This window comes from Ochotona curzoniae, unplaced genomic scaffold, assembly GCF_017591425.1.
Source record: "Ochotona curzoniae isolate NIBS_2020 unplaced genomic scaffold, NIBS_Ocur_1.0 contig_899, whole genome shotgun sequence".
Taxonomy (NCBI): Eukaryota; Metazoa; Chordata; class Mammalia; order Lagomorpha; family Ochotonidae; genus Ochotona; species Ochotona curzoniae.
The window spans coordinates 1,378,972-1,398,176 of NW_024466605.1; the positions used below are offsets into that span (position 1 = coordinate 1,378,972).

Below are 19,205 nucleotides of genomic sequence, written 5' to 3' on the forward strand. Positions count from 1 at the left end.
GATCTTAGGAGTGCCCAATGAAGGAAGCACCGCTTTTTCAACAGAAAGTACTGGTAAAACCACAGTGCATTCCTGCCTTACATGGAAGGTCCAAAGTGGTAAAACTATGAGAAGAAAACACAGTAAACACTTCACAATCTCTGGGCAGAGATTATTTGAGAAGACCCGAAAACATTAGCAACAAGAGCAAAAAAAAAAAAAAAAAAAACCCAAACAGGCTGCTGAAATTGAAATTGCATCAAGACAACCCCAGAAATTACAGCAAGCTGAAAAACTTCGGCACAACAAAGGAAGCCATCAATGGGGTAACAAGACAATGTTCAAGAAAAGAGGAAATATTTTCAAACTGTGCATCTGATAAGGATTAACTTCCAGAATGTATGAGCAACTCAAGTCAAGAGCAGTAGAAAAAGATAAATAAAGGAGGGATCTGGATTGAACACAGGTGAAAGACCTGAGTGTGTATTTCTCAGACAAAGATAGAGCAACAGACAGTTGGCACAGGAGAAATGTCTCATAGTGCTAATCCTCAAACAAATGCAACTCATGGCCACGGATGTGAACAAAAGGGAATTCTAACGCACTGGTAGTGGGATGGCAAATCAGCACAGCTGTGATGGACACCACTGTGGTGTTTTCTTAAAGCATTCAAGCTAGAGCTACTGCATGACCCAGCCATTCTGCTTTTAGGCACATATCCAGAGGAAATAGAACCATACATCAGTATACACTCCCAGACCATGGGCAGTGTTAGTTCAACGGCCAAGAAAGGAATCAGCCTCAATGTCCATCCACAGATGAGTGGATAAGGGAAAATGTGATACACCTACACAAGCAAGGAGCAGCCATTAAAAAAAAAAAAAAGACAATGAAACCCTATCATTTCCATCAGCGTGGATGGAACTGGAAACCATTATGCTCAGGGAAGTAAGACATGCAGAGACCGGTGCCGCCCATGCTCACCCGAATGGGGAATCTGAAGAAGCTGATGCTATAGGAGTAGCAAGTAGAAAGTGGTGGCCGAGGCAAGGGAGGATGACATAGGATGGGACAGGGAGAGGCTGACCACCAGGTGCAAAGCTACAATCACACAGGAGAAAGTCAGGGGTCCTAGAGCAGGGCTGCGCTCGCTTGTATTACGTGGACCCTTGTCCCTTCTCCTTCCATCTGCTGATGGACACTGAGGCGGATTTCATCTCTTGGCTGTTGTGACTATCCCCGCATGCGACTGGCAGCTGCAGGCACAAGCATTGATTCTGCCTCCTGGGATGTGCAGCTGGAAGAGGAATGCCTGGGCCATGTGGCCATTCTAGTTTTACCTTTTTAAGGAAACACCACTCTGCTTTTTCTTCTTGTTCAGTCCCAAAGGTGTTCCAGCCGAAATGTTACCTTCAGGGATCATGGATCATTTTTTATTTTTTATTTTTGTATTCCATCAGTCTCTATGTATTGTTATTTCTTCTCTCCAAATCATTTCATTTTTAATTTGCCTTTCTTTTTCCAGATACCCAAGGTGGACTTTTAGCTCTCCCATTCTAGACCTTTCTTTCCTCATGGATTTTAAACTGTGGCCTTCCCCCAAGCCTTCCTTCATCTTCCTGCCAGAAATGTGGGGACTTTAATGCCTTATTTTCATTCAGTTCAAAATATCTTCTAATTCTCTTATAAACTGTATAAAATGCATCTTTTATACATAGCAGTGTTGAATATTATAGTTTATTCTGTTCAGTCATTTTTACCTTTTCATTGGCATGCACCCTGTTCACACTCATTGTAATTAATGACATAATTAGGTTTAAATCTACAACTTTAGTATCTGTTTTCTGCTTGTCCTATCTGGGGCGCGCGCATGTGTGTGTGTGTGTGTGTGTGTGTGTGTGTGTGTGTGTGTGTGTGTGTAGCAGGGTGATATTTTTAAGCCCTTTTTCTAATCGTCTTTGGGTAAATACCTAATTTTTTTAATAAACGACTTTATTTCCATCATGGGTTTCTTGGTTATTATTCCTCTTCAGATGTTTCAATGATTGCTAGGTTTTACACATGTGAAATTTAGGTTTTAGCAATGTGAAATCACAATAGAAACCAAGATAAAAGCCTTGAAATCTATACTTCATTTCCACCTTCCACTCCTTGTACTATTGCTGTCAGACATCTTTACTTTTCCATAGCTAACCAACGTCACAATGCTTTATTTTCTATTTTTAAAGATTTTTTAAAGATTTATTTATTTTGTGGGAAAGGCAGATCAGATTTACAGAAAGAAGGAGAGACAGAAAGAAAGATCTTCCATCCACTGGTTCATTCCCAAAGTGGCTACAACAGCTAGAGCTGAGCCAAGCCAAAGCCAGGAGCCAGGAGCTTCTTCCGGGTCTCCCACGTGGCTGCAGGGTCCCAAGAATTTGGGCCGGCCTCGACTGCTTTCCAAGGTCACATGCAGGGAGCTGGATGGGACACGAGCTGGCACCCGTATAGGACCCTGGCACATGCAAGGGGAAGATTTAGCCATTGAGCCATCGCTCCAGGCCCAATGCCTTGCTTTCAAGCAGCCAATCATCTTTTAAAGAAACTTTAATGTGAGACTGAAAGTACTTTTAAACATATAAAGAATCCTCAGAAAATTCACACACAAAAAAAAGCCTGTATTCGGGGAAAACACGCCTGGATTTCAAAATGATTCTGCACAGAAATAAGCTTTCCCTTAATTTCATGCTCCTTTGAAACTCTATTCTTTTCCACATCTGGTACATTTTTCATTCACTTTTGTGTGTCCATGTCTATGTGGTATCTTTAGTTGGACAGGCAGCCGTCCTAGATAGAATTCTCCCAGCTTCTGTTAACCTGCAAAGTCTTTGTTTCCTCTGGCTCTAGAAGATTCTCTCCCTGGCAAGACAATTCTAAGTTGCATCCCTCCTCCCTTCCCCACAGCTGTGCCCCTGCCATATAACTTCCATAGCTTTCAACAGGCAGATGGTCTGAATTTTCTATTTGTTCTTCTGTCCATGCTGTGGGTTTTGTTGTTGTTGTTGTTTTGTTTTGTTTTGTTTTGTTTTGGTTGCCGGTGTTGGAAATGTGGTGACGATATGTTCTACTATGCCTGTCTCTGTGTCTTCCGGATTGACACTCACAGGTTATGCATCCAGAGCACCTAGAGATGAAACTCACAGAGCTGTGGCGTGGCCTCTAGGTGGGTCTCCTTGGAGTCTTGAACTCTCAGCTGAGCCTCCAGCATCTCATCACAGCCAAGATTCCCCTACCCAGATGCCGGTTTCCTCAGCCCGCCTGCCTTGCCGTATTAGAGGGAGCGGTTAGTCCTAGGACCATGCATCTTTTCAGGGTCTCCCTGCCCCCAGCTCTTTGTGTATCGTTAGGACTGAATGGCAACTTCATTTTTTCTTAACTGTTGTTGTTACTTAATTATATATTTATTTGGAAGATGGTTGCAGAGACTCTTCCATCTGGTGGTTCACTCCCTACATGGCCACAACAACAGGGCCTGGGCCAAGTGAAAACTGGGAGCCTGCACCTGCATCCTGGTCTCTCACGACAGAGCCCCACCAGCCAAGTTCACCAGCAGCGCTCACTGACTGTAAAAGAGGAGGGTGTGGTCTCCCCACCCCACCCCACCCCGCCTCTCCCATCCTGGAGCCCCGCCCACCAACTTCGCCAGCAACAGGTTCAGAGGGAGGTGGGTATCGTTTCTCTCCCAGCACCTTCATAGAGAGCCTTGCTCCTCTTCTGCCTCCTCGCTGGCCATGACCACGCTCTATCCCAGGGCCCAGTCTAGAGCATCACATCCTAATCAGATGTATTTGCCCTCAGTCTCCCCAAGGCAGTAAGAATCGCCCAGCTTGCTTTGCTTTCTGTACTCTTACAAGTGTCAGCCTGTACTTTGTCAGTGTCCCTCAAGCAAGGCATGCAAGGCAAGGACTTCAGACACTAGACTACCATGCCGGGCCCTAAACATAAATCTTTAAAAATAAATAAATAAACAAAACTTGAAGACTTGTTTTTTAGTCTGGACCCCCTCAATCACAAAAGCACAACTGTTCCTTAGGATCTTTCGGGGCCCCCAAAACTAGAGGATCTAAATGAGACCCCAGGATAGGAATCCCACAGGCCAGCTACAGAGGCAGAGAGGGAGGGAGCCGAAGTGCATGGCGTTTCGCTAGTCCTGCCTGCGGCCAGTTCATCTGGTATACCAGTAATGTGTGAAAAAAAAAAAGTTTACAGGGAAGAGATGGGTTCCCAGAGGGGCCAACAGCATCCAGTCAGCCATCCCACCTGCGGTATTGCTTGCAGGCTTAAGGACTGGGCTCCAGTACCCCCTCACCACCAGCAGATGCTCACAATACCAGACCCTGAGCTCATGCCTACCTGGAAACCTGCCCCAACCATGTGGGGCACCGACACAGGTGTACAGATGTGACGGGTACCTTCTGGGCACGGTCCACAAGGCAGGACACTCCTGCCACAGAAGGCAGCAGGAGCCCTGCTCAGGGGGAACAGGCTCAACAGACTGCCTATTGTGAAATACCGGGTGCTTTCGCTCCCCAGCCTGTCCCAGGTCTTACATGTTGTGAGCTGCAATGTAAGCAGAGCTTAGGGAACAGGCATTCAGCTCAACACTCCAGATGCCCTCCTCTCACGTGGGAAAGGCTGGGTTCAAGTCCCCATTTCGGCTCCTCCAGCTGCCTGAGGATGCAGACCCTGGGAGGAGTGGGGTGGCCCATGTGACAGGGTTCCTGTCACCCATACAAGACCTGAACTGATGTCCAGCTCCTGGCTTCTCCTGGTCCAGCCATGGCCACTGTGAGCATTTGAGGAACTAAGCCAGGAAACAAGAATGCTCTCTCTCGGGCCCGGCGGCATGGCCTAGTGGCTAAAGTCCTCGCCTTGAATGCGCTGGGATCCCATATGGGCGCCAGTTCTAATCCCGGAAGCTCCGCTTCCCATCCAGCTCCCTGCTTGTGGCCTGGGAAAGCAGTCGAGGACACCCAAAGCCTTGGGACCCTGTACCCGTGTGGGAGACCTGGAAGAAGTTCCTGGATCCTGGCTTCGGATCGGCATAGCATCGGCCGTTGTGCTCACTTGGGGATTGAATCAGCGGATGGAAGATCTTCCTCTCTGTCTCTCCTCCTCTCTGTATATCTGACTTTCTAATAAATAAATAAATCTTTAAAAAAAAAAAAAAAAGAATGCTCTCTCTCTCCATGACTATATAGACATCTTCATAGATATGAATATTTCTCCATCTCTTCTCTTTCCATCTCTTTCCCCTCACCTCTGTCCCTCTGCCTCCATTAATTTTTAAATTAAAAATTAAAATTAAACAATACATTATTAGGAAAGTAATTGAATACAAAGAAAGCTTGCAAAACAGAGTTTCAGAATTTTCATCGCCAGATCGGAGAGACCAAATCAAGTTGCAACCTCTGCACTTCACTCTGTGGGGAGAGCGATGGTGAACTGCCCATGAAACACGCCTCTGAATGTGACCAGCCCAGCAGGACATGCTTGGGGCAGCCAGACCAGCCACTACACTTGCAGGCAGCTGTCACTTGACGCGTAGAACACTCCACTGACCCTGGCCAGGCTTTGACTTCTCCCTGCTGGCCGCTCAGCTTCCCATACCTGCCTGTTTCCCCCATGCTGGTTCCAAGCTCTTACCCCTCGCCCCACCTCCACCCCCGGGCCAGTACACTCTCCATTCCCTCTCCCAGCCATGCTTTGGTCTGGATATGAGACAGCCCTGATACTTTCAGGGACCACTGGTTTGAGTCACCTCCTGTGATGCCTGCATCCCACAGGCATGTGTTCCAGTCCTGGCTGCTCCACTTCTGAGCCATCTCCCTGCTAACGTACCTAAGAAAGCAGTGGAAAATGGCCCAAATTTTCAGGCCCTGCATCCACATGGGAGGCCTGGGAGGAGCTCCTAGCTTCTGACATCCTCAGATCTGCCCACTGCAGCAATTTGGGAAGTCAATGAGCAATGAAACATCTCTCTTTCTCTCTCTCTCTCTCTCTCTCTCTGTATCTCTCCCTCTCTCTGCCTTTCAAGATCATAAAATCTTTTTTTAATTAATTTATTTTCATTGGAAAGTCAGATTTAAAGAGAGAAAGAGAAAGATCTTCTAGCCACTGGTTCACTCCCCACGTGGCCACAGTGGCCAGAGCTGAACCTATCCAAAGCTAGGACCTAGAAGATTCCTCTGGGTCTCCCTATGCATGTGCAGGGTCCCGAGACTTTGGACCATTCTCTACTGCTTTCCCAGGCCACAAGTGAGAGCTGGAAGGGAAGTGGAACAGCCAATATACAAACTGGTGCCCATATGGAATCCCAGTGCATGCAAGGTTAGGACTTTAACCATTAAGCTACCATGCCAGGCTCAAATTTTTTTTTTTTTAAGATGAAGTTTAGGGCCCAGCACAATGGCCAAGTGGCTAAATCTTCATCTTGGATGTGCCAGGATCCCATGTGGGCACCGGTTCATGTCCCAGCTGCTCTAGTTCCCATCCAGCTCCCTGCTTGTGGCCTAAGAAAGCAGTCAAAGAAGGCCCAAAGCCTTGGGATACTGCACCCACATGAAAGACCTGGAAGAAGTTCCTGGCTTCTGGCTTTGGATCAGCAAAGCTCTGTCCATTGTGGCCACTTGGGGAGTGAATCAGATGGAAGATCTTTCTGTTTCTCCTTCTCTCTGCATATCAGCCTTTGCAATAATTGGAAAAAAAAAATAAGGCTTAAATTCCAAAATCTTACACTTACAGTGCTAACAGGGTGGGAACTGAGTCCGGTTAGGGCACTTCAGGACCCTGAGGGCATGCCCCGAGGGGCAGTTCTGTCTCCAGGATCAGGCTCTGTTCTTCCTCTCTGCTTTCTGCCTTCAACACGTGGTTCTCCTACACCACACCCTGAGGCGCCCTTGATCTTGGCCTGAGAACCTCCAAAACTGTGAGCCAGGATCGACCTCTTTCCTTCCAGTTGCTGGATATCAGGGGTATTGGGCTATGGCCAAGAGAAGCTGATGCTGCCTCCCTCCAGAATCTACACCCAAGTCTCGGCTACACCTGCTCCATCTCCCTCGTCTCCAGGCACCTCTCACTCCCCACCCACCACAGAGGTTCATGGCTGACCCTGCTAGGAGACTGTGAGGCACCAGGGACAGAGTTCATGTCTGTCTTCTCTTCAACTCCTTCGCAGCAGCAGCAGCAGGTGCCACGGCTGCCCCATCAGCACGGATATCCTCTAGGCAGGATGGAGCCGCCTTGGCACTGTCTCCTGCCTCCAGTGCCTGAAGGTGCAGGCCCTGCTGGGCCCTAGCCAGGGCACTCTGTCAGCACATGGAGGATTGGTGAGGGGTTGCTGAGTGGACACTTGGGAAGGACCCTGAGCCTCACAGCAAGCTCTTCCAGAAGACACCAGCTGTCGCTTGTCCTGCTTTCATGTCCTCAAGGTCTCTCCCAGCCTGGCAGGATGGCCCAGCCCAGCCCAGACCAGGGCCAGGGGTCCTAAGATAAGGAAGAGGATTTGACAGATGGAAGATGGATGGCAAACCACTTGGGTGCAGGCCCCCTGTGCACGTGGGGCATGATTCCCACCCCTTCCGCAATCTCACGGAGTAGTGGTGTACCAGCACCATACCTGGAGCACCGGCAGCAAACGTGGGGCCAGGAGAGGTCACAGTTCATTCCTGAGTCCCCTGCTGCCTTGCTCCCTGCGGTTCAGGCTGGACACGCCCAGTTCTGAAGACAATCTGAACAAACCTTTGATGAAGGAGGCTGTCCAGCCTTCCAGGGCAGGGACCAACGCCCTGTGTGCAGCCATGGGATCTCCAGCTATGCTACAGGGTCTTCAGAGCTATGCAGGGTGGAACAAAAGAGGAAGACTGGGAAGACTGCCGCCTGGTGAGCTGGAAGGGCCAGAGGAGGACTTGGGAAGAAAGATGGAGTTTTCTTTCATTGGAAGAGCGGACACTGCTGCAGTAGTTAAGATGCTTGCGCTCTAATCTGGAACATCTGACAGCTGCTCTGGCTCCTGCCCCTGCTTCCTGCCTATGCAGCCCCTGAGAGGCACTGGTGAGAGCTCAGGTGAGGGGGATCCTGCCACCTGCATGGGAAACCTGCCTTGGGTTCCAGAGCTTTGACTCAGCCCAGCCCCAGCTGCTGCAGGCATTTCCTGGGAGCTCTTGGCTCTTCTCTAAAAGAGATTTTAAGGAACAGAGCAAGAGAGGACAGAGAAAGCAAGCAGACCAGAAGGTGCCACAAGAGGTCTTTGAGGGAGGAGGGAGAGGAACTGGCACATGTGGGAGAGGGCAGGCATGTTAGAGATGGAGTGATGCAAGAGGCTTCTTAGGGACACTGCCCCCCACGGAGGCAGGGGAGGCCCCCCTCTGCCTACACCTGCCAGGAGCAGACCACACAGGTGAGCTATGAGCTTCACCCAAAGAAACAAAGCTGCAGTAGCTGGCTCCCATAGGGAAGATGCAAAGTGGAATCACTGTGCAGAAGGAAGCTTGTGTGTGTGCACGCGTACATGTGCATTTGTGCATTTGTATGTCCACATGTACATGGGCAACCCTGCCACTACAAGAACACTGACCACTGTGGACTCCTCCGTAACTGTCCCCCACCCCTGCCACCATCACCCTGGGCAGTGAACAGGAAAGGGTGAAAAACACTCCAGCAGATTGCCTCCAAACCACATCACTTCAAGGGCAGCAGCTGCCACGCACACAGCTTCCAGGTCACACATTCACACATTCCAGAACTCTGAAGGGAAAAACAAAAAATAAAAAACCCTTCTGTTTTCTTGTAGCCAGAAGAAGCGAGATATATATATATAAACATGCACATGTGGAAGGCAGCACTTTCCTGTGACAAGGGCCCAGCTCAGAGGCACTGGGGACAGTCACATTCTCATGTGGCCATCACCTCCACCCCCTCAGCCAAGTTCTTGCCACCCTACATGGCCAGCGCTCTGTACCCAGCCAACAGGAGCACCCCTCTTCCCCTCCCCCAGCCTAGCCCCCACACTCCACTGTTCGTGATTGTCTCCATGACGCTGACGAGCATGGGCTACTAGATGTCAGTAGCTGATGCCCTCAGGCTCTGTCCAGGCTGTAGCAGGTGTCAGAGCCCACTTCCTGAGGGGCTGGGGAAGTCTAGACAACCTTTTGCTCAGCTTTGCCACACATCCACCTCTTGGATGCCTTGCACATGGTCACTCAGGCACTTTCTTGAGGCCCTGCTGTCAATCATGTTAGGTATGGGCCCAGGGATGCGGTTGCTAGATCCCGTGGTGATCCCAGGTTCTTTTTTTTTTTTTTAAAGATTTTTTTTTTTTTTTATTGGAAAGGTGGATATACAGAGAGGAGAGACAGAGAGGAAGATCTTCCATCCGATGATTCACTCCCCAAGTGAGCGCAACGGCCAGTGCTATGCCGATCCGAAGCCAGGAGCCTCTTCTGGGTCACCCAGGTGGGTGCAGGGTCCCAAAGCTTTGGGCCGTCCTTGACTGCTTTCCCAGGCCACAGGAAGGGAGCTGGATGGGAAGCGGGGCTGCCGGGATTAGAACCGGCGCCCATATGGGATCCCGGGCGTGCAAGGCGAGGACCTTAACCACTTGCGCCACCGCACCGGGTGCCGATCCCAGGTTCTAACTTTCCAGGACCCACCATTCTGGTGTCAGTTACAGCTACATTATTTTCTCTTCCCATCAACAGGTTATGTAATAGTATATCCACATCTTGGCCAACGTTTGCTATTGCTGTTTTCTTTATCATCATCATCAACATCATCATCATCATTTATTTGAAAGGCAGACATCTAGAGAAAGAGAAGAGGCCAGAGGAGATCTTCCATATCTTGGTTCACTCCCCAATGGCTACAACAGCTGGGGCTCAGCCAGGCTGAAGCCAGGAGCTTTCTCCAGCTCTCCCACATGGGTGCCAGGGCCCAAACACCTGGACCATTCTCTGCTGGTTTCCCAGGTCATGAGCAGAGAGCTAGATCAGAAGTGGAGCAGCTGGGACTCAAACTGATGCCCAGACATGACGCCTGTGCTGCTATGTTTAAACTACCACACCACGGCACCAGCCCCGCACTTGTTCCTTTTACTGGTTCAATATTTGCCACTCTGACTTACAGTTCCCTGCGGAATCCTGACATGGTGCATGCTGTACATGCGTATCAGCCATTTGTAATGCATCTTTGGAGAAACAAATATTCCAATCCTAATGTTGAGTTTCTTGTTAGTGGTACAGAGTGACAGGCAGACCAGAACAGAGAGAGGAAGGTGTTCTACGTGCTGACTCACTCCCCCACAGGCCTGCAACAGCCGGGACTGGACCAAGTAGACCCCAGTAGCCAAGAACTCCCCAGCAGGTGGCTGACACTCAATCAGTAGGACCATCACCTCTTAAGATCTGCATTAGCAGGAAGCTGGAATCATCTAAGGCAGAGGGCAAAGTACAGCAAAACCATGTAAGGTGTGGGCCCGGTGAATCAGACCAGCCCTTAAACAACAGGCCTTGTCTGGGCTTAGGGCCAGTTTGTAAGGTCAAGGGATCATGGATGCTTGCTGTCCAGCCCCATGCCACACAGAGGGCTGGCACCCCAGCTGTGTCTGCCAACATGCTGGCTGTTTCTCTGAGAAAGCTTTCCACATTTGGCTTTTCAAGACTTCTGCAGGGAATCTTGAAGACAAGGACCTCCAGGAAATACATCTATAGGAGAAGGACCCCGGGGTGGCTGGCCAACTGATACGTTGAGTGCCTGTCCGGGAAATGCAAGCAGTTATTTCACTACCATAGAAGAAGAGGAGATAGGTCCTGATTCTGGGCTTTATGAGCCCTGATTCCCCTCCAGCGTCCACCACAGAAGCCTCTGGCAACAAAATGTGGGGAAGCCAACCCTTCCCTAATGGCATTGCCGTGACGCGAGCCAGGCCACCAACTCACCATCCTCCTTGCAATTGTTAAAGACTGAGTTTTTTAAAAGTCGGAGGTACAGAGAGGAAGAGCATCGTAGAGAGTTTCCATCCACTGGTTCGCACTCTAGTTGACCACTATGGCAAAGGCTGGGCCATGCTACAGCCAGGAGCCAGGAGCTTCCTCTGGGTCTCCCAAGGGAGTGCAGGAGCCCAAGGACTTCAGCCTGTCTCTGCTGCTTCTTCCAGGGAGTATTGACAAGGAGCTGGACTGAAAGTAGAGCAGCTGGGACATAAACCAGTGCCCATATTGGATGCCAGTATCGCAGGCGGTGGCTTTACCCACTATGCCCCAGGAGGGGGTTTTCCTAAGAGAAGTGCATTAGTATTCCTGGGAGGGCAGCACTAGATTCCACACGGAGAGGAGCCAGGGGCTTTGTGCAGACACCCTGGTTCCCACACGTGGACGCAGCTCTTTGCTTTTATGTTATCCTGGCTCCTTTTCAGCACAGGTCAAGCTCAAATGCTTCACACAGCCTGGAAACTGACCACACCGGGGGAAGTCCAGGTGGTTCCAATTAGGTCTTGGAAGCAGTTGACTTGTCCAACAGAGGGCTCGAGCCCTGAGTTCCTCTCCCTGCCTGATGGGGCCCAGTGTCAGTCCTGGCAGAATGGAATGTCCCCACTCAAAGACATGCGCCCTTGGATGGCTTCTCTGCACCTACTCTTTCCACAGAAAGTCACAAAAGCAGAGAAGCTTAAAAAAAGAAAAAAGTTGGCTTGCAATACAGCCCCCGGAGGCTTGCCTGGCTATCACCCACCCTTCGTAAATCCACAGTTTAATGAGTTAAGTGCACAGGAATCAGAAACACCAGGGTCACATTTCCTCTGGTAAGATGGAATGCACTCTGCATTTGGCCTAATCCAAAACCAGGAGGCGGGCCAGGTGCCTGTCAAGTTCCCCTGCCTCAATGCCTGGCCCAGCAACAAGGACGGCTCCCATCTCCCAACCCCCTACCCAGTGCCCTCAGCCTGGGCAGGACCTGCACTCAACTACCACAAGCTGGGAACGGCCACGCCAATGCCGGGCAGCAAGGGAGGGAGGCAGGCGATCCTCAGAACAATGAAAAGCTCTGGCGACGGAAAGGTCAGTAGGAGGCCAGCAATTACAGGAGAACAAACGTGCCAAGTGCCACCACAAGCACTTCAACACACCAACAGAGGTGATCAAAACAACATCGACAAATTCAGAGCCACACCGCTTGGCTTCCTGGGCGGAAACAATACCAGTCCTGTGGCCATCTGCCTCAGCAGGTGTGTGAGAACCTATGCTGGGAACGTATGTGTTTGTACTTCAACGCACTGGGAACGTATGTGACTTGATTTAGAAGTTCACCTTTTCGGGAGTTGAAATCACTTGATTTCTTTGGTAAGGTTTATTTATTTTTATTGCAAAGTCAGATATACAGAGAGGAGGGGAGATGGAGAGGAAGATCTCCAGTCCAATGATTCACTCCCCAAATGACTGCCATGGCCGGTGCTGCACGAATCCAAAGCCAGGAGCCAGGAACTTCTTCCAGGTCTCCCACTCGCGTTCAGGGTTCCAAGGCTTTGGGCCATCCTCGACTGCTTTTCCAGGCCACAAGTAGGGAGCTGGATGAGAAGTGGGACCGCCGGGATTAGAACCGGTGCACATATGGGATCCTGGTGTTTTCAAGGACTTTAGCCACTAGGCCACTGCACTGGGCCCTAAATCATTTGATCTTAAAGATTCATTAACTGGTAGAGAGAGAATCTGTGGGCTCTGGAGGTGGGAAGTGAAGGCAGCGGCTGAGGTTGCAACGGCTGATCCAAAACCAGGAGCCAGGAACTTCCTCCAGGTCTCCCACTTGGGTACAGGGACCCAAGCTTTGGTCCATCCTCAACTGCTTTCCCAGGCACATCAGTAAGGAGCTGGATAGGCAGTAGAGCAGCCAAGGCTTGAACCCTCATCCATACATACAGATGGAAGCTTTGCCTACTATGCCACAATACCAGCCCTTGGTGCAACTTTTCAGTAAAAGCATTTTCAGGGTGGGTTAGGAGTAGTGAGGCAGGGGGAAAAAAAGAGGGGTTCTCTCCAGACCACAGGCTCAGACTGTGCATTGCTAGACACGTGCTGAGCGGCAGCTATGCTGTCCAGCTCAGGGTAGCAGCAGGGTCACCCAGAAGAGATGAAGGAAGGAGAAGTTTTTCTAGAAGCCATGATGTCCAAAACATACCAGCTGTCCCTTTTCTTCATTCATGCAGGGTGCAATCTGCCCAGCACCGACGGTCGGAAGGCCGGGTGAGCACTTTCCCTCTCCCTAGCTCTTTTCCTCCTCAGCAGGAGCCTTTGGAGGCCTCCGCCAAGCCTGGCCGAAGCCAGGGGCCTGATTTGCCATGTCAGAGGGAGGAAGCATGGTGGCCCAAAGTCACAGGGCAATCCACCAAGACTCACAGCCATATGCCAATGTCTCATGGCCCAGGATGCCCACCTCAGGCCTAGGTGCTGACCCCAGGAGAGAGGCCTCAGACCCTCAGCTGTGCCACAGACCCCTTTGGAGGATGGGCAGAGTGATCCCTGGGGAGCTGAGGTCCTTAGGCCATGCCCCTCACCCTCACCCTCAGCCTCTTCGCACCTGAGCAAGGTCATCTGCTTTCTCCCTCTGCCTAGGCAAGTAGTTGGTGGGCAGTTCTGGGAGCTGATTGCTTCTTTCTTGGGTCCCAGACCTCCCACCTGTCTGGTCAGCCACTGGACATTCCCTGACCCCTGGACGCAGGCATTCCCCGGGGGCGGGAGAATTGGGGTGTTGGGAGAGAGGAAAGTAAGACCCAAGATAGGACAAGAATCCATCTGAATCCTGGCCTCAAGCCCTATCTGCCTAGCCAAGGTCACCTTTATCATTAAAATTGTGCACGGAACCAATGACCTTCCCTGCCCTTGGCCCCACTGCCTTGTGGGCCAGCCTCACTGATGGGCGGGTTTCCCATGACTGCCCCTGACCTGACACTGCCCAGATGTGACCCAGCATCTTGATTGATGCTGCCATCCATCCAGCTCCTCCATGCCTGAGCCACCTGCTGGTTAACAACAGCTAACTCCCTGGCAGGTCAGGTGGCAGGGAAAGGAGGGAGAGGGAGTGGGGCAGGAAGAGGGGTACAGAAGGATCACAGAGGCTGTAGCCAAGTGTAGAGGGCAGCTCCAGGGTCTGCGCCAGGCCAGGGGAACACTCCACTTTGGGTTTGTACTCACAACTCCCTGGGTTAACCTCCCCAAGCTGAGACACGGGGTTAGTACTTGGGAGGTTCCCAAAGCAGGCTGCATGTGCAGACCTTGCAGCTGGCACCTGAGGGGTGGCGAGGACACCCCAGGATCCTGCCCACTACCCTTTAAGGTTTCCCTCTGGCTTATCCCACCCGAGTCTTATCCCACCCTCATTAGGAATGCTGTTGTTAGGGCAGGCCCTGGACCGTGCAGCTAAGATGCGCGGTAAAACCCCCACAGCCCACATCAGGGTCCCACACCCAGCCCTGACCCTTGGGCTCCCGCCTCCAGCTGATGCAGATGCTGCGAGGCAGTGGTGAAGAGATGAGCAGGGAGTTTGTGGCTCTGGGCTTTTCCTTGCCCAGTTCTGGCTATGGCACACATGTGCGGGTGGCGATGGCAAACCTGCAGGAAGGAGACATTTCTCTTTGTCTCTCTCTGAGCCTTTCAAGTAAATACACAGGTTCCAAGTAGGGTCTTTGTGCTGCGATGTGGTTTCAGGTAACGGGAATATTTACACATTTCTGTCTTGGGCTCGGAGGTGACATATTAACCAGGGAACTGCGTCAACTCTGAAGTTACCACCGTAATTGCTCCAAGTACAAAGTCACACGGAAGATTTTCTCAGGCAAGCGGCACCAAACCCAGCAGGAACTGGTGCAGAGGGAAGGTCAACAGGTCTAAGTCAGACAGGAAGCCTACCCAACGAGGGCCTCGGGAGCCTGACCCTGATGCTCCAAGCTTGCCAGGAGAAGCCCTGACCACGTCACATCGTGACACACAGAGGGAGTGCACAGGGCTCTTCAGTTCTCACACGAACAGTTTATGACTCTGGACGCAAACAAGCTCGTGACTTCCCGTCAGGAATTTGAATGAGGAGCTGGACCAGAGGGAAAACAGCCTGGGTGACCAGGAAGGTGGGAAAGAAACGTGGTCAGGCCTTGGAAGCAGCATTCACAGCAGAGTATTCAATCTTCTTTTGAGAGGACAAACACTTCTGGCATTCATTCCTAGGAGCAGCTGGTAACTGCCAAGGGTGTGGGAGGGACCTCCTATGCCCTGCCCCGCCAACTGTACCCTGCCCCCATCCCACTGCACCCTGCCCCCAATCCACTGTGGCCAGGCCCCACCTGGAAGTCGAGCAATTGGGACGAGAAAGCTACAGAGGGGGAAGCAGGGAGGAAAAAAAAAATCACCATTCACATCGTCATTGGTTAATTGAGTGATTTTAGTCAAGTGATTTGGATATATGGCAGAGAAAGCATGAAAATAAAATGAACACATACGGGAACGGCTATTAACATAAGTGATAACATCAGCACATCTGGTCAAATGTAGTTTGGAAAAAGAAAAAGAAAACCACCACACAAATGAAATGGAATGTCAAACGTTTTCACAGTATTCAGCGCTTTCGGAAGATCTAGGCTCCCCAAACAGAAGGGGGCTACGACTAAGGGACCAGGAGGACTGGGAACTCCATTCGAGTCCCGGGCATCCACGTGCAGAGCCAGTTCCTGGCAGCAGGCCGAGCTGGTCCATGGGAGGCGTCCAGGAGGCACTTGGGAAATAGATCATCCTGAGCCCTCTCATCCACAGAGCCACAGGTCAGCTGGTTCCTTGGGGCAAGATGCGAGAATTGGGCTGGAGGCTGGGAAGGAATGGGGGGGTCAGCAATGGGCAGGCTGGCGCTCACTCTGAAGGGATTCTATCTCGGCTACCAGGAGCCAAGCGCCACACGGGCTATTTTAAGAACCAAATGTCCCTGGGTCCTTACTTCCTCGGCTTCCAAACACTCCTGTTCTTCAAAGCCTGAGCCCCATTCCCCAGCCGCTGGGCAAGAACCCCTTCGGAACAGTTAAAGCTTCACAAATCCAATTTTAGCCCTAGCCACAGGAACCAAGCCCCACGGAGAGGCCACACCCAGCAAGTCTGCTATGCAAAGACTTGTGAACACATAGCTGTCTGGGGGCCCATCAGCAGCTTCCTCCTCCTCCTCGGTCTTGAATTTGCCGATGTGCCAGGCAGAGCTGGCAGGGACTTAAGTCTTCACTTAGACAGAGGAACCTGGAGCCTGCCATGAACGTCACAGTGGCCACCCACATCTATCCCTGCCTGGCTCTCCTCCAGACTGTGTCACCTCCGAGCAGAGAATCCCAACGGAGCCCAGTATGGCTGCCTGTCCAGGACGACCCTAGCCCCGAGGTCATCACCTTGGAGGAGTGCACCTGCTCTGCCCAAGGCACTTTGTGGGAAGGAGCAGCAAATCCTGAACACCCCCAAAAGGAAGACTGGGATCCCTCGCACAGTGAGTGAAACTACTCTGAATTTTGGCTTGACCGTGGGAGACTAAAAAATGCCGAATTATTAACTCTCTCTCTCACACACACAATTTGTTTCACCATCCAAAATCATCGACCAGTCATTTATGCCCTCCCCCTCGCCCACCCCAACACACACACTCTGACACTTTTGGATTAAAGGATAAGGAACCACAGAAGGAGACAGGATGAGTGACCAGGAGCTGGGAATGACATCAGGTGGGTGCACCTGCTGATTTTCAGGATGGAGTCTTTCAGGGTTAACCCCTCAATCTTCTGTGTGGATCCAGAATTATGCAGTGACAACTGCCCACTGCAGTCATCCGTATAGGGTGCAAAATGGCAAGGGACAGTCACTGAGGCCCTTGGAAGTTACCGCAGGCATCCCTTGCTTCTCAGGCACGAGATGAGGGGCACCATGGTATTACTGCACTCATGGCACAGCAGGGCTCTCAGAAGCACCCTAGGTCACCTGGGAAGCTGCAGAAATGTCTGGCCTTGGAAGTTCTCTCCTTGGAGGGGGGACCTGTGTGCAGGCTTGCCCTCTGCAGAGAGAGAGAGCAAGCGAGCACAGGAGGCAGGATGCCCCTGGATCAGTAGCCACAGAGCTGAAAGCAGTCTGCTGCTTCAAGGATGGGGAAGAACCAGAAGCATCCTAGTGTTTCTGACTGCTGCTGTGCTGAGCCCCAGGAAGTCCTCCAGAGGGAGCACAGGTGCACACACCTCTGAGAGCCGCACTTCCGGACAGCACTTCCGGACCCTCCCCAGGGCCCTGCACACTGAGTGGGTACTGAGTGTCAACGCTTCCCAGAACCTTGATAAGTGGGGTTCAGGGCAGGGGGACAATGGAGGATTGCTGTCCGGTTCAAGAATGTGAACTGAACAAACACAGGGTAAAATGCCACTCGGAAATTATATTCCTCTTTTTCTTTGTGAGTTCTGTTATTTTTTGTTTTGTTTGGATACCACTAATGGCTGCCTCTCCCAGTCTGCAAGCCCCCTTCTCCGTGGTGCCCACCTGCAGCTGTCTCACACGCCGACGGGGAGGCAGGCAGTGAGCAGTTACCCTTCACACGGGTGAGAGCATCAGGTCATTGCCCGGAGTGAGGCCAGATGAGCCAGCAGGAGACAGCTGAAGGTGGAGCAGGGCCCCCCACAGCACTTCCCCACGCCTTCCCACCCACCAATCCTAAGCACGGGGTGGGGCTCACAAGAGACCACTCTGGAATGGAAAGCAACATGACTTGCTGATAGAATGTTCTAGTTCCCAAAGGCACAGGTGAGCCCCCCACAACGAGGAGGGAGAACCAAGCCATCTATGATGACACTAAGAAAGGCACAGAACTGAGTTTTCGTTGCCACCCCCCCACTTGGGACCTGAGCCCCTTGGTGAACTGGCCCCGAGTGGCTTAGAGCGTCTCTGGATGCAGCAGTTTTCCACAGTGGCTGCAGTGCCCCCCCTACCCCGGCCTCTGCGGGCCTTAAAAAGCTGAGCTAGTCTACAGGACCCTTTCCTTGGCTGGTTGGGGCTGGACTGGGGTGTGAGCCTGCCTACAGGGATGGGAGGAGAGGGAAGGGAGTGACAAAGCCAGCTGGGTTTCAGTGTCCACCGAGGGAGCCGCCGCGCCCGTCCCCGCCGGCACAATCCAGGGTGGCTTGTCCCAGGAATGGCCGGCCACCTCCCGTGCCAGGAGCATCACTTGAAGACTGACTGGAAAGTGGGGCACTCGTGGTTCTTCATCCTCTTCATGAAGTTCTTGAACTCCTTGTTCTTCTTGTCCCACTTGTGGATGGCGGTGAGCAGGTACTGGCTCTTGACCTTGCGGCCCATGATGAGGAAGTAGTGGCTGAGGCTGTCGAGCTGGTGGCAGGGGCAGTCGGCCCCGTTCTTGAGGTACAGCACCAGCTTCCGGAGCTCCTTCTTCTTGAGCGGCCCCAGCTTGAGCGGTTTCTTCTTCCGGGGGACGATTTTCTTGTCGCCGTTCTCCTTCTTCACCTCCTTGATCTTCATCCTCAGGGCTGCAGGGGAGAGGGAAGGGGTGGCAGAAAGGGAGAGAGGAAGCTGTGAGGACTGTCCACTTCAGCCCATGCCAGCCAGCAGCCCGGCTACGAAGGCTCACCCAAAGAAAGACAGGATGGGAAACGGGAAGGAGAAGCCCCTAGCACGGGAACGGGACATTTCTCGGTGGAAACCGGAGCTCCCCGCCCTTCGGTGGCTCAGCAGGTTCTGTGCTGCTCAGGGCTACCTCCTTTACTGCTGCCGGGGGGTGCGCCACCTCCCCACAACCCAACCCCACCCAGGGCGTCAACACGGATGGTCCCAGTAAATGCATGTTACCTTTTAATCTTACTTTTCCATGAACCTGTTTTTTAGATTTATTTATTTTTACTTGAAAGAATTATAGAGAGAGGTAGAGACAGAGAGATCTTGCAACCAACCCCTGGTTTACTCCCCAAATGACCGTAACAGCCAGAACTGTCCTGATCCAGAGCCAGGAGCCAGGAGCTTCTTCCAGGTCTCCCACACAGCTGCAGGAGCCCAACCAAGCACTTGAGCCATCCTTCACTGCTTTCCTAGGCGTGTTAGTGGAGAGCTGGCTCGGAAGCAGAGCAGCCGGGACTGGCATCAGCACCCCTATGGCACTGCTCACATTAGAGGCAGAGGATTAGTCTGAAA

At 51.7% G+C, this 19,205-nt stretch overlaps 1 protein-coding gene across 1 annotated transcript in view; it reads right to left on the reverse strand.

Annotated features, from left to right (window-relative positions):
* Positions 1-18,224: 18,224 nt before the first annotated feature.
* The window catches only part of SFRP1 (secreted frizzled related protein 1), a 33,699-nt gene continuing 32,718 nt past the window's right edge, over positions 18,225-19,205 (reverse strand). The window contains exon 3 of the mRNA XM_040994246.1: positions 18,225-18,547. Coding sequence (XP_040850180.1) covers positions 18,225-18,547 — 323 coding nt within the window. The remainder of the gene's footprint in view (positions 18,548-19,205) is intronic.